Source organism: Lactuca virosa, chromosome 4 (genome assembly GCF_052849685.1).
Source record: "Lactuca virosa cultivar CGN04683 chromosome 4, Lactuca_virosa_CGN04683_v6, whole genome shotgun sequence".
NCBI classification, from domain to species: Eukaryota; Viridiplantae; Streptophyta; class Magnoliopsida; order Asterales; family Asteraceae; genus Lactuca; species Lactuca virosa.
In genome coordinates, this window is record NC_136429.1 from 63,559,578 (window position 1) to 63,573,861 (window position 14,284).

A 14,284-nucleotide genomic window follows, 5' to 3' on the forward strand; every position below is an offset into this window, starting at 1 on the left:
TCAGTTGGACTTCTAGAAATCAATACTTTATTGACTTTCTTACCAAAGTTCAGTTTTCTGATACTAGATTGCTTTGATAAGACTTTATCAAAATCATACACCTTTCATTAGATAGCTCACAGGTGTGTCTAAACAATTTAAGAACTATGAAAAGGGATGTCGTAATCATAGTCTCAATTGTTTAGACCTTTGTCACTTCTCACAAGTCCAAGTTAGTGTGCCGGTTAACCACACACGCTCCACTAACGACTTTGAGAATGCAAATATCACAATTTCTATCTAGTTAAAATCTACTTAGTGAAAGTGTTTCCTCACCATCATTTTCATGAATCGGAGAGAAACCTTATGACACTTAGATTTAATGGTGTATGTGTTCTTATCCATGTGAATTGTCAAAACCATAGTCACAAGACAAGGATAATGACAAATCCAAACTCATATGGACTGAACTCAATCTTAATTTCTTGCCATCTGGCAGCTCAAGGGCCTGCCATTGCTTCCAAGTTGTTATGCAACCAATTGAGAACTCTAAGAACTCATATGCAAAGCCAACTTTAACTGGAATGAGCACAGAATATGACAACATGATAGGTTATAAACCTCAAGTCGTGTGCTAGTGATAAACTTACAGGTTTTTATTCTTGATTATCCTTTTAGGATCTTTAAGACTCCCACTATCCTCTTGACACATAAGGCTCACTTGCCAAATATTCAAGAGATAGTTTGGATTCTTTATCAAGACAAACACTTTACACAATTGGCCTTAGTTGGTCTTTGTTTTGCCCACAACATCACAACTTACCAATTTCAAATGTACAAGAGTAGAAAACTTTTACTCTTACATTTGACTAGTGTTTTAAACCTTTAATTAAGATATTTCACTCAACTTACAGTCTTGGAGTATGACCCTAAGACTAGTTTTGGAACGAAGTATGACTCATCTTCTTGATTTGACCACTTCAACAATTCATAGCTCCTCTTCTTAGCTATCAGAATGCACTTAGGGAATGAATTGCGATAAGGTCTCTTAATTGTTAAGATGATCATATGACATGATACTAAAGTACTCTCCCATCTTTTCAGATTTGAGAAACTTTTATCCTTCTGCCTAATTTGATTCTTCTTATTCGCTCTGCCATACATTGGAACCTTTTCCAATGTCTCAGAATTACACTTAAGCTTGTAAGTGTAACCATATTTACTGAGCTTTAGTAAATTATGACGAATAATCTTATCGATCTTTTGTGGTGGACTTGACCAGTGCACAAGAATGTGTACTCAATCCCTTAGTCCTTCACTTGACTTCACATATACATGTGAACAAGGAACTAGTCATAATTTTCCAAAGATGAAAAATTCTCATTCATCATGCTGTACAACTTGCATGATTCCAAGTTTCGGTCCAATTGAACTTTGGTGATGAGGATCTTTCTTTATTTGGTAAATTTAGACATTATCACAAATGAAAGAATCAATTTCATATTTCCACTCTTGCTATTAATGGAATCATATAAGCAACAATTTTTTTTCCCTCAAATGCCATTGTAAGGATATTTTAAAATAAATAAAATAATCATTTTTTTCCTTTTATTTTAAAGACTTTGCGGAAAAACTATCCTTACAATGCAAAAGAGCATGAAAACTATGTTGTTATCTGTTCCTAATCAATATATCATAACTCCTAAGAAGTAACTCAAGAATCCGATCTTCAAACTATGCGATAGAAATCCATCTACGCGATCAGATTCAGCATATTCTTTCTTTAAGTTTCTTCACTTTTCTTTGATTCTTAAAACATCAACATGTGACCCAGTCACATCATGTATCAAGAATCTCAGAATAGAAACTTAGCAGAGTTAGATAATGGACTTTACCTGAAGTAGAGTCGAACTTATTAATTTTAACATCCTTAGGTAAAATTTGGCAGCTTCGCAACTAATGCCCCTTCCTTTGGCAAAACATATGAAGCCTTTGGTAATGGTACCGGTACTATCACAGACTTAGCTTTTCTCTTTACCATTTGGTCAACCAAGTTGACTATGGCCGATCCCTTTCCATTGGGAAGAGAATGCTTTTTATGGATTTCCAGTGTCATCATTGTCAATGTCCATAAAGTTTTAGGAAGTTGATCTTAGCAAATAGATAAGATCATTAAGGGTCTTGTCAAAGTCTGTTTCATAGGGGTCCCAAAGGAACTCACTATGTGACTTAGAAAGTGATTGAACATCCAACTTTCTCAAGACTTTGACACCCAACTCTCCCGGCTTGTCAATATGTGACTTCATCTCCAAGATGTGATCACACCTAGACCTTGCCTTGCCAATAGGGCTTGAGTGACCTTGAACTTGTGGGTTAGGGAGAATAATTGGAGGAGGTGGAGAAAGTGAAGTTCCAAGAGATTTGGGAAGATCATAGATGTCTGAACTAGACATCTTTTGGGAGATATTCAAGATAGTTGATCTAAAGTCCTTAATATAACACCCAATATGAAATATTAAGGCTAGGACCCAACACAATATTTTATAACTATGAAAAGGGTCCATCGATACAATGATAAATATTAAGTTACCCTTTGCCTACCTTGTTAAATACGAGTTAGTGTGCCGGTTAACCACACACGCTCCACTAACCGACTTAAACAAAGTGCAAAGTGTAATTTCATGGATTAGCACCTTATTCACATTTTCCTAAAGTAACTAAGATTGGGAATTATAAAAAACATTTAGTTACTTTATATTTATCATTAATACTTTTAATGAAGGGAGAATTATAGTCCTTGTCCTACCCGTTCGGCTAACGACCCTCCACCGGTCAAGGAAGCGGTGGGTGAGAGTGGACACCCATTAAACTGTCATTTTATAGGCAGTAACCTTATACCCCCTTATAGACCGGCTTCGTGAATGAGGCCTACTAATGGTAAGACTGACTTGCTCTTATACATATAAAAATATTATTAACTTATAATATTATAAAGTATAAGGGTTGAATTTTAACTCTTTAAAATTCTAAGGGCTTAACTTGGAATTAAAGTATTCATAAAAGAAAACTTTTCAAATTCCAAAACTTGAGGGCAAGTTTTGAAACTATTCAAAACTCTTGGACATCCATAACTTGAGGACAAGTTATGGAGCCATAAAAACTATTTATAAGGAAAGACTCTTCATTTTTTTTTGTAACCTAAGGTATTTTTATGAGTTTTTAAGATTCATAAATGTGACTTTTCATATAACTTGAGGACAAGTTACAAAAACACATTTTATGAACAACTTTTAGATTAATTTGGATTGAAAATTACTAACACATATTTTTCATTAATCTAAAAAATAACTCATAAAACAAGGTAACACAAAAAAAAACTTTTGGATTCCATAACTTATGGAGTTTAATGTTTCTTTTATGATGAAACTTTTCATGTTCCATAACTTAAGAACAAGTTATGGAATTCTTTAAAACATTAAGACCAAGTTTTGTAACTCCATAAAAAACTTTGAATCAATTTTTTTAAAACCTTTTCATATCCATAACTTATGGAGGTTTCAAAAAACTCTTTAGCTCAAACTTTTAAAACTAATAAAATAATCATATAATTTTATCTTTTACTAAATTTGACCTAATTCAACTCATATAGCAAATGATTCAAATTTTACAAATAATTAGTTTTTCACAAAAACAAGTAATTATCTTAAAATTTGACAAACGTCATGTTTTTTTTTCTTTTTTTCCAACTTTGAAAATAAAACATTTGCATTAATATAACAGAAAACAACCCATGGCTCTGATACCACTGTTGAGTTTTGAGCATTCTAACACTCCTAAGTGTACATGCAACCCTAAATACCTTGGATCTATGTTTTCTCTATTATACATGCAAATATGAATATTCCAAGGTATTACCCTAACTAGCATACAATCTTTTGATACTTGAATAATAAACTAGATAGAAATACATACCTTGTTGATGTAGCTTAACTCCATGAAGCTTGAGAGCCTAGTTCCCCAAGTGTGACACCTCAAATGGTTCACACAACATCATCAACACTTGGAATAACCATGAAAAGAAGACACTTCATGCTCAAATTGGCTAGCCCTCATATAAGTATCACTAGTGCCAATTTCTTGAGCTAAAGGGGTCTTTATATAGTATGGCTATTAGGGTTACACCATGTAACTCATGACTTTACCCATTCCTTATGCTCCATGGATTTTAACCTCCATGGAGTATCCATGGGTCACCACATGGGTTAAACCCAACATAAGGAATATTGGATCATAAGCCCACATATATAAGAATTAACGATTTTCACAATCAATCCCCATATATTTAATTAGTCTCTTTTGATCACTAAATTAAGTCCAAATTAATTCTTGATCAATACTAATTAAATAACATGATTTCATATTAATATATTAGAACTTATAATATATTAATATGTCATAAATGTCCTCTTCTCACAAACGGTCTATCCAAATGTTCCGATGCCATGCAACCCAAATGGACCATGCCGAGTCGGGTCAAGTACATACCAATTATAGTTATGGACTTAGACACTAATCCAACAACATGGATCATCTTCTTTCCATTTCGCACTACTACAGCTTATGGACACCCCTTCTATTAACATAGATGAGGATGATTACTTTTCCAATAATACTAGTGAGCCTTTTACTCAGCCACCACCTTCTGCTGCTTCACCTTCTGTTGATTCACCTTTTACTACTTCACCTTCTAGTAACCCCAACAAAAGGGCTAAATCCTCAATTCCTAAACCTCGAGCTCCTAGTGCCTCACCCGATCCACCTTCTAGTGTCTCACCTAAAGCTTCTATTACTGCTGATGATTTAGCATTAGAGATGCAAAAAGCTCTACGACGTTTGACTCAAGTTCCAACAATTCCCCAATGTTTAGAGAAGCTAGAGTTGCTCGATTTAGGCCCAGTAGACCACCCTCTACGATTTTCTGCTTATCATATTTTTGGAGGCACCATGAATATGAGAGAGATGTGGGTAAATTTGCCCAATGATCCATATATATTAAGAGGATGGATCGAGATGAAAACTACAAGTTTAGGAGTATTGAAGGATGGAAAGATTGTCCGTTAACTTTACATATTTGAATTGTTTTGGTTTTAATTGCATGTATTGGAACTATGTGGTTATGTTTTTGGTTATTTGGTACTTGAATGTTATTTGTAGTATTTGTATTTGAATTTTATGTTATTTTGGTACTTGAATCTTATGTTATGTTATTTGGTACTTGAGTTTTATTTTATGTTATTTGGTACTTGAATCTTGTGTTATGTTTTTATGTTATGTTATTTGGTACTTGAGTTTTATTTTATGTTATTTGGTACCTGAGTTTTATGTTTTGTTATTTGGTACTTGTGTTGATTAATAGGTTCCTAATGGATCACGACAAAAAATTACTTCTCATAATTCTAATGTACTTGTACATCCGCTACTTTTGGAAGATAAGTGTGAAACGAGTACGTGACAACGATTCAGAAATGACGGGACATGAATTTACGTTAGAGTTACTTCACCGTAATCCTCTACAATATGTTGAAGTACTACGCATGTCTCGTGAATCATTTGTCAGACCATGTGCGCATTTTAGAGTAAATTACGCGTTAAAGGATAGCAAACATGTATCGGTTGAGGAAAAGATGACTATGTTTTTGATGATGATCGGTCATAACCAACGATACGTGATTATCAAGCGAAGATTTCAACACTTAAAGCAAACAATTCATAAATTTTTTCATGAAGTGTTGGACAAAATGTTGCTTTTCGCACATGAGATTATAGTACCAACTTCTTTTAATTTGAATCCAAACATTCTGGGACATAATAGGAGGCTACGACGGGTACTCAAAGGAGTAGTTGATGCACTTGATGACACTTTGATACATGTTGTCCCTGCAAACAAACAAGATTTATATAGAAGCAAGGGAAAATATGATTGTTACCAAAACATATTGGCAATATGTGACTCAACATGATGTTTATGTTTGTTGTGGCCGGTTGCGAAGGGATAACACATGATTCTAGAATTTTATCAGAAGCATTAGCAAATCCACATGCACCATTCCCGTTTCCACCATCAGGTAAATTTATGGTTATTTAAATACTTTTACTTTAGTTTGAAAAATAAATGATTTTTTTGTTTTTTTATAGATAAGTATTATCTTTGTGATGCCGCCTATGCTTGGAGATTTCCATCGAAGACGTGCATTAACGAATAAAGAAAAATTTAACCATGCACACGCAAAACTTCGGAATGTCATCGAGCATGCTTTTGGTGTCTTGAAAGCACGGTTCCCTATATTGATGAGGATGACACCATTCTCGTTGGTTACACAACGGAACATTACCCTTGCATGTTTCGTGTTCATAATTTTTTAAGAAGAGAGGAACTACGTGATGAGTATTTTGCACGATATGATGAACCAAATGTCTCGGTTCGGAATAACAATGCAGTCATTGATAATGATGAAGATAAGATTCCAACATATGGTACTGCAGAGACCGTGAATATATGACTCAGTTACGAGATGAAATTGCCGAACAATTGATGCAAAACATGGAATGAGAATTATTAAAGTTTGGTTGTATGAATTTTATTTAAAAATGCTACTGTAAGACTAATTTGGTTGTATGAATTTTATTTCAATGTTTTAAGACTATAATTATTAAATTTTCGGTATTAAAAAACTATTTCGGTTTATTAAATCACTTTATTTTAATTTTTTTAATATCTGCAGCAGCCTGCAGATGTTAAAAAAACAAACACGCTTCTTATTACAATCTGCATCCGTTTGGTCCACCTCTTCTGCTGCAGAGGTGGTTCGCAGACTTCAGACATTTTCATTCCGAAAAAACAAACAACACCTTAGCCACGTTAATTTATACAAATATGTTCCTTGTGTTTCTTAACATGTAGCTTTACAAGGTCTTGGCATATCTCATATCTGAAGCCTAATGGTGTTAGTAGGATAAATATACATGAACTAAACCCTGAATGAAATATTTATATTTTAGATATAACTTAATTTCTATATAATATCTTATTGACGTTAAGGGTGTGTTTGGGATTACTTTTTAAACTTAAAAAGTCTTTTTTATAAAAAAACTTTTTGCAAAAGAAATTTTATAAAAGAAGGTTTTTAAAACGTGTTTGATTTGATTTTTAAGGCTTTTAAATGTCATAAACAAAAAGTCACAAAAAAATATGATTTCATGAGTTTTGAAAAATCATTTTTTTGTTATCGGCAAAAAATTATTTTGAAAAGAACTTTTATACTTACCAAAAATCTTTTGGACATTTTTTACTTTTTGGAAAAATTAAAAATCCAAAAATCATTTTAGAAAAGATGCCAAACACCCTATGTCAATATATGCATATGTAACTCTTACACATTCAAGAGTTTGCTTTTTTCATTGGTTGCTATTGCTAACGTAGTTACACATGCAAACAAACTCTACCCTCTCCTTAATGCGTCTCAAGCTAATTTCAACAATCTTGATGTTCCAACAAACTCGTATGGTTTTTATTAAAAAAAAATTAAATTTCAATAATAAAAATGTATTTGCAAATTTATAGTAAATTACTTGCATTTTTTTGTTAAATTTTACCAACATGGTTAATAATATAACCCGAAAAACTGAAAAGTAAAAAAATCGATAATTTGGGTTTTCTAGAGTAAAAAACATTTTTTAAATTTGATTTCAGTTTTAGTAAATAAACACGTACGGAGCGGAACCATGTTCACCTTTATATGAAAGGGTTTTACGTTGAAATGGTCAAGCGAGCCGAAAAGATTCCGAACTTGCGGATATTTGGAAGATAACATGATATGATAATATGTAAATGTAACTTTCTCACCACCATATTAACCAACCAAGAAAGGGTCATATGCCCAACGTCATATCCAAGAAAAAAGATAAATAATTATATTATCATATAGTCTAAAATACAATAACTTTTTCACACGAACTTCATCTACTAAAAAATATTCTAATATCTTGTTTTGTAAAGTCTTTTCCGATTGAAAGAACAATAAGATAGAGCAAAGGCTAAAATAAATTATTAGGTGTGAAACTCATGTTGACTCTTTTAAATTTTAAAGATTATATTTTTAAATTTAGTTAAAAAAGTTAAAAATCTAGATAATTGTTCGAAGTTTAAAAAATTACACATTATTTGTCATATTTTACAATTTTAAGACTTTAGGGTTTTTGTTTTGTTAATTTTACTTTAAGATTATATACAACACAAATTAAAATTAAATATATATGTAAACATGCTTGTCAGATTGATACTATGTCACAAAATTCTATTATAACTCAAACGTAATTAATTAAACATGTTAGATCAAATTGACATGTTTTAATTATTAGAGTATAAAATATCAACTAAACATAATAATTTTGAGTTGTGTTGATGGATTAGATCGATTTTTGGCATCTTTATATAAGATAGTTGAATATCTTATCTCTATTCTAATCTCCCTATTTTAATAAAAGAATAGTTTTAATCTCCTTTTGACATACGTCATCCTATTAAGCCTCCTAATTAATACATATTTTATTCTTCTTTTGTCATGTGTCACCCTATTAGGCCTCCTAATTAATGCATATTTTATTCTTTTTTTGTCATGTGTCACCCTATTAGGTCTCCTAATTAATCCATACCACTTGTCAACCTATTAATTCTTCATTTCAAATTTCAAATTTTAAATTTCCCACTCTAATTATATTAAATTAATAACATTAGAATAAAAATTAAAATAAAATTAATACAAATTATAAGGTGCTATAATTTCACATATTTATTTAAATTAACGATTATAGCTTTATATAACTAAAAAAATATATCTTAATTAATAATTTATTTAAAATAATTGATTAATAATTTTGAATTCTCACTATAAAAGTTTAACTAATTTTGTAACCGTGGTTTCCACGAGTTATAAACTAGTAAATGAATATGTTTATTCTCTTATTGACAAATATCATACTGTTGGAACTCATCATCAATATTATATGTTACTTATCATGTCATTTGTCAACCTATTAATTATCAATTTCAAATTTCAAATTTTAAATTTCTCACTCTAATTACATTAAATTAATAATTGATTCTCAATTTTAAATTTTAAATTTTTTTCATTCTAATTATATTAAATTAATAACATTAGATTAAAAAAATAAAATAAACTTAATACAAATTATAAGGTGATATAATTTCACATATTTATTTAAATCAACGATTATTATTTTATATAACTAAAAAATATCTCTTAAGTAATAATTTATTTAAAACAACTGATTAATAATTTTGATTTTTTAATGTAAAAGTTTAATTAATTTTATATCCGTGGTTCTCACGGGTTATAAAGTAGTATGTTATAAAAATCTTTATGTTTTACAAAAAGCAACATTTTATAAGTAACATCAAAGACAGATCTATTATAGTGTCCGAGGTGGTCTGGACTACCCTTAAATTTTTTGGTCAAATTTAATGTTTTTTTTATATATTTAGACGCCATACAACACCTAAAACATATTTACGCAACCCTTAAGTTAAACTCTAAAGTCTATAGGGGTATTTTTTGTGCAACCTCTTATTTTATTTTTCTATTCTCATCCTCAGTAAAATGTTTCGAAAAGCTTAAAATTGTCATTTTATGATGTAAGGAAAACTATTTTAATTTGCTAAAAACTAAAGAACTTCACAAAGTTGCATGTAGTGGAAGATTGTTTTTTCATAAACATAAAATGCACCCTTCCATTTTGGTCTTTTTAGTCAAGAAGATGATTATAAGATGGATGGGAAGAGTATTATATTGCTTCCATTTTGGTCTTTTTATTCAAGAAGATGATTAGTAAGATGTATGAGAAGAGTATCATTTTGTTGCTTGAAATAAGAAGGGTACTACTCAGCAATAACTTTAAACTCCTAACATATTTATGTAATATGGCATAACTTGAAGGGTAATGACATAATTTTTGCAACCACGAGGGATTGCAGATTAAAGTAAAGAAAGTACACCCTCAGCGCTGAGCTGCTTTTGATTTTTATCGTCTTCTCCTTCCCCCTTTTCCCCTTGGAGTTTTTCTCAAACTTCACAAAACTCCTATACTTCTCTTTTCTGTCCATGTAAGATTTCATTGGTTTCCCCTCATTTTACCCATAGATTTTCAAACCAGAATCTTTTCTGTTGCTCCTGCAAAACCCACAAAATCTATCTATCGATCCTCTTGCATACTCAACTTGGCCAATAATTTCTTCAAAAATAAACACAATCTTTGTTAATTTGAGCAAAAATGTCTGAAAGTCCAGCAAAAGTCCGGTTAGTTCGCTGCCCCAAATGTGAAAATCTCCTCCCTGAGGTCACCGAATATGCAGTTTATCAGTGTGGTGGTTGTGGTGCTGTTCTTCGAGGTAAAGTTCCTTCCTCTTTCATCATTTTTCGTTAAATTCTTGTCAAGAAACTCAGATTTGGGTTCATAAATGTATGTTTCGTTTCTGTTCTATCTGTTTATTGTTGATGGATAATGCATAAACGATTTGGGTATGGCTGATTTTGTGAAGGACATGTGATCTTTTTATTCATCGTTTTCGAAGGTATCCTGATAAGGTTTCATGAAAATTATGATTTTACATTTTTTTCGCTGTGTTTTCTTGTGATTTGGTGTCAAATTTATGCGATTTCGTGAAGAAATTCAGATGGGTTTGCAACATTATTACATTAAATTACCTGGTAATATCCTCGTTGTTGACTTCTTCAATCTTTTTGTTTTTGTAGCAGTCAAAATCAAGGTTATGTATGGTTTTGAATAAACTAAAATGGGTTTGGAGACTTTGTATTTTATTGCTTTAAAATAATATCTGGTTGTGAGTAGGTCAATATTCTGTGTGATTTTGTGTCTGTTTATAGAGTTGAAGTGTTCTTCAATTTTGATTTTTTCTATCTGTGTGTTAACTTACAGCAAACAATAAGCATATTGAATCCAGTGTATCTTCGGAGAAGTCTGGTGATGAAAGTGACGGAGTTCCAAACAAAATCTCCAAAGAATCACCTGTGAATCTTGATTTCTCAAAAAGAAGTGTTAAGAGCATGAGTTTAGCTTCAGAAAGTGGACTCAAATCTAATGGAAGTTCTGGTAGGAGACACGAAAGAGACGATGATAACAACATAAACTTCGAAGAACCAAAACCCACAACAGCAGGTAACAGAAGTGGGTCACGAAGATCAGTTCGTAGTTCAAATTGGAGATATCGAGACTCAAATCTTCAAGAAGCTTCATCAAGTTACAATTATACCCCTCGCCATGAATATGCTGAACTAGTTCATAACACAAACAATCTAGAGGTTGAAGACGATCGCGATGAGCTTTTAAGGAAATTAGACGAACTCAAGGATCAAATCGTTCGATCTCGTGATAAACCTAAAGAAAAGTTCCCGATTAATCATCATATCCCATCTTATATTGACCCCCCTCCTTATATTCATCATAATAATCATTCTTTATTACCTTCTTCGAATCAAGTTCAATCGTTTAATGATCCTTTTAGGTCGCAAAACCATAGAAGAACACCGATTATGCCGTTTGAACAAAACCCATATAATCATCCCTATTATTCCGGCCAATACGTTAGCAACGAAATTACTGATAATCGATTATTCCACCATCCGTCTTGTTCGTGTTTAGTCTGCTACAACAAACACCACCAAGCTCCGCCACCTCCTCCACCACAACCGCCGCCACACCCCATCGCACCACCAGTTTTGCAAAACGATACGGGTTTCTACCACCATGATTACAATCGTTCTTTAAACTCTCGTAGCGGTGAATCCCGAACACGATGGTCTAACGAAATCCGCCGCCCTCCAAGAGGAATCTTAGCCACCGGAGTGAGGCGGTGCCGCCCCGTTTCCGGCGGTTCTCCGTTCGTGGCGTGTTGTAAATGTAACGAATTGCTTCAAGTACCCAAAAAGGATACGAAAAAAATGAGATGCGCATCGTGTTCTGAAGTCATGTTACTTTCGATTGTCAACAAGAAACTTCTTCTCTCGATTTATACTGTAACTCGTATGGATTCCCAAAAGCCAAAAGCTAATCATATTCATAAGACACGTGGCGACACAAAATGGGGAGGCACCGAGTTTTCCTCTGAGGATTACGATAACTCGGGTAATTTTGACTTTGAGTCAATGGATAGATTGGCGATAGGTGGACCAAGTTTGACTTCTTACAAATCCGCAGTTTCTTACACATCTGAAGAAGATTTAAAAAATGGAATCAAAGATGAAAACACAGTCGATGTAACAGTGGAAGACGATAAACCATCTCCACCACCTTCTGGTTCACCTCTTCAAGATCATTTTGACTATTCAACAAAATACCATCGAGCAGGAAAAGGGAACATGAGCAAAAGGTCAAATATGGAAATACCTACTAATGTGGGGTCCATGAACATGAAAGATGATGATGCATTAGCAAGTGAGATAGAGATTTCATCAAACGAATATGGAGTAAACACAGGCACTTCTCAAGAATCTGGTGATGCAAATACGGATCGAAATGGAGGAAGTGGATCTTTTTTTGCGAGTATGATTAAGAAAAGCTTTAGGGATTTTTCAAAGTCTAGTCAACATGATGACATGGGAAAAGTCAATGTGGTGGTCAACGGGCATCATATACCGGATCGGTTGGTTAAGAAAGCTGAAAAGGTTGCTGGACCGATTCAGCCTGGTGAATACTGGTGAGTTTAATGTGTTAAGCACTTAATCTGGATAACTGTATATGATTGTTTCTTTTTGACTTAATCCAGACAAAATGACTTAATGTGATAATGTATCTAGACACTAACCCTTTACCTATTTGCCTTTCTTGTATACTCCTCTCACGTTAAAATTGTTTGTTGGAATGTAAGGGTAAAATGGTCATTTGGTCTCGTTCAGATAGTTAATTCAGTCATTTTACCCATACAAGAGTTAATGTGAAAAAAAAGGAACAACCCCTAATTCTAGTAAATCTTTTTGATAATATCCTAATCATTTTTTGTTCTCTTTTTGATTTAGGTATGATTCGAGAGCTGGGTTTTGGGGTATGATGGGTGGTCCTTGTCGTGGAATAATTCCAGTAATTTTCTTGCTAATTGATCTTTTTTTTTATGAAAAATTCTAAAATGAATATGGATATAAAGAAATTGATATGGTATTTATATTTTATTTTGCAGCCATTTATTGAAGAATTTAATTATCCGATGCCTGAAAAATGTGCGGATGGAAACACAAATGTATTTGTGAATGGGAGAGAGCTTCATGAAAGGGATTTGGATTTGCTTGCAAGTAGAGGCCTCTCAACAGAAACAGACAGATCTTATGTCATTGAGATATCTGGGCGAGTGTTAGATGCGGATTCAGGTGAAGAGCTTGAAGGACTCGGTAAATTAGCCCCAACGTAAGTCCTTAAGTTTTACATATAATAAAAATAATTGTAATTCAATAATAATAATTGTAAATTTGTAATATAATAATATTAACAATAATAATATTGTTGTGTTGACAGAGTGGAACGCAAGAAACATGGATTCGGGATGAAGCCTCCAAAAGCAACGGTTATATAAAGTTATAAATGCTCCAGTCATTTGATATGATATCAGATGACTGGAGCATTCGGTTTATGCTCCGGTGGGAGCATAAACCGTATTTATGGAACCTACGTGTTTGTAGACACAAGGTAAATTCTTTATGACTGAATGTCTCGATAGTTTAGAGCTTCGTGTATCGATATGTATGTGAGATATGTGAGATGCAAATGATGTGTTTAGGAATTTATTGGAGGAGTTGTCATTTTTGGTTTCGAATTTGTTGTTTTGTTGTGCATTTGGTGACTGGTTTCATGTATTTTTGTTTGTGTATATAAATTTAAGTTTATTGAATTGTCTCGTATGCATGTTTTATCGATGTTTGAACAGTAATCATGGGTGTAATTGTGTAAATTATTACTTTAAAGCCTTCTGATTTGCATTTTATAATAGCAATTTATTCCAATATGTTTTACATATTAAACATATTTCATTACCACAAGTTAATGATATTTCTTTACACTCTGTCAAGACAATTAATATATTTAGAGTGAACTTAATCACTATTTCCTTTTCATTTAATGGACTTAACTAATACATGATAATACAGATGTATATAGATGAGAGTTTCTTTTTAACTAATTACTAACAAGAAGGGTCTTAATTTGTTAAGTGAGAAAATTGTGC

General features: G+C 32.5%; 2 protein-coding genes across 2 annotated transcripts; both read left to right on the forward strand.

Annotated features, from left to right (window-relative positions):
- Positions 1 to 5,504: 5,504 nt before the first annotated feature.
- On the forward strand, positions 5,505 to 6,539 carry LOC145104549 (uncharacterized). Its single transcript, XM_079041774.1, has 3 exons — positions 5,505 to 5,978; positions 6,175 to 6,314; positions 6,404 to 6,539. Exons 1-3 carry the CDS (start codon positions 5,505 to 5,507, stop codon positions 6,537 to 6,539), a joined length of 750 nt encoding a protein of 249 aa, XP_078897900.1.
- Positions 6,540 to 10,068: 3,529 nt separating this feature from the next.
- On the forward strand, positions 10,069 to 13,951 carry LOC145104905 (uncharacterized). Its single transcript, XM_079042068.1, has 5 exons — positions 10,069 to 10,444; positions 10,993 to 12,769; positions 13,089 to 13,149; positions 13,247 to 13,470; positions 13,579 to 13,951. Exons 1-5 carry the CDS (start codon positions 10,327 to 10,329, stop codon positions 13,634 to 13,636), a joined length of 2,238 nt encoding a protein of 745 aa, XP_078898194.1. The 5' UTR covers positions 10,069 to 10,326; the 3' UTR covers positions 13,637 to 13,951.
- The last annotated feature ends 333 nt before the right edge of the window (positions 13,952 to 14,284 follow it).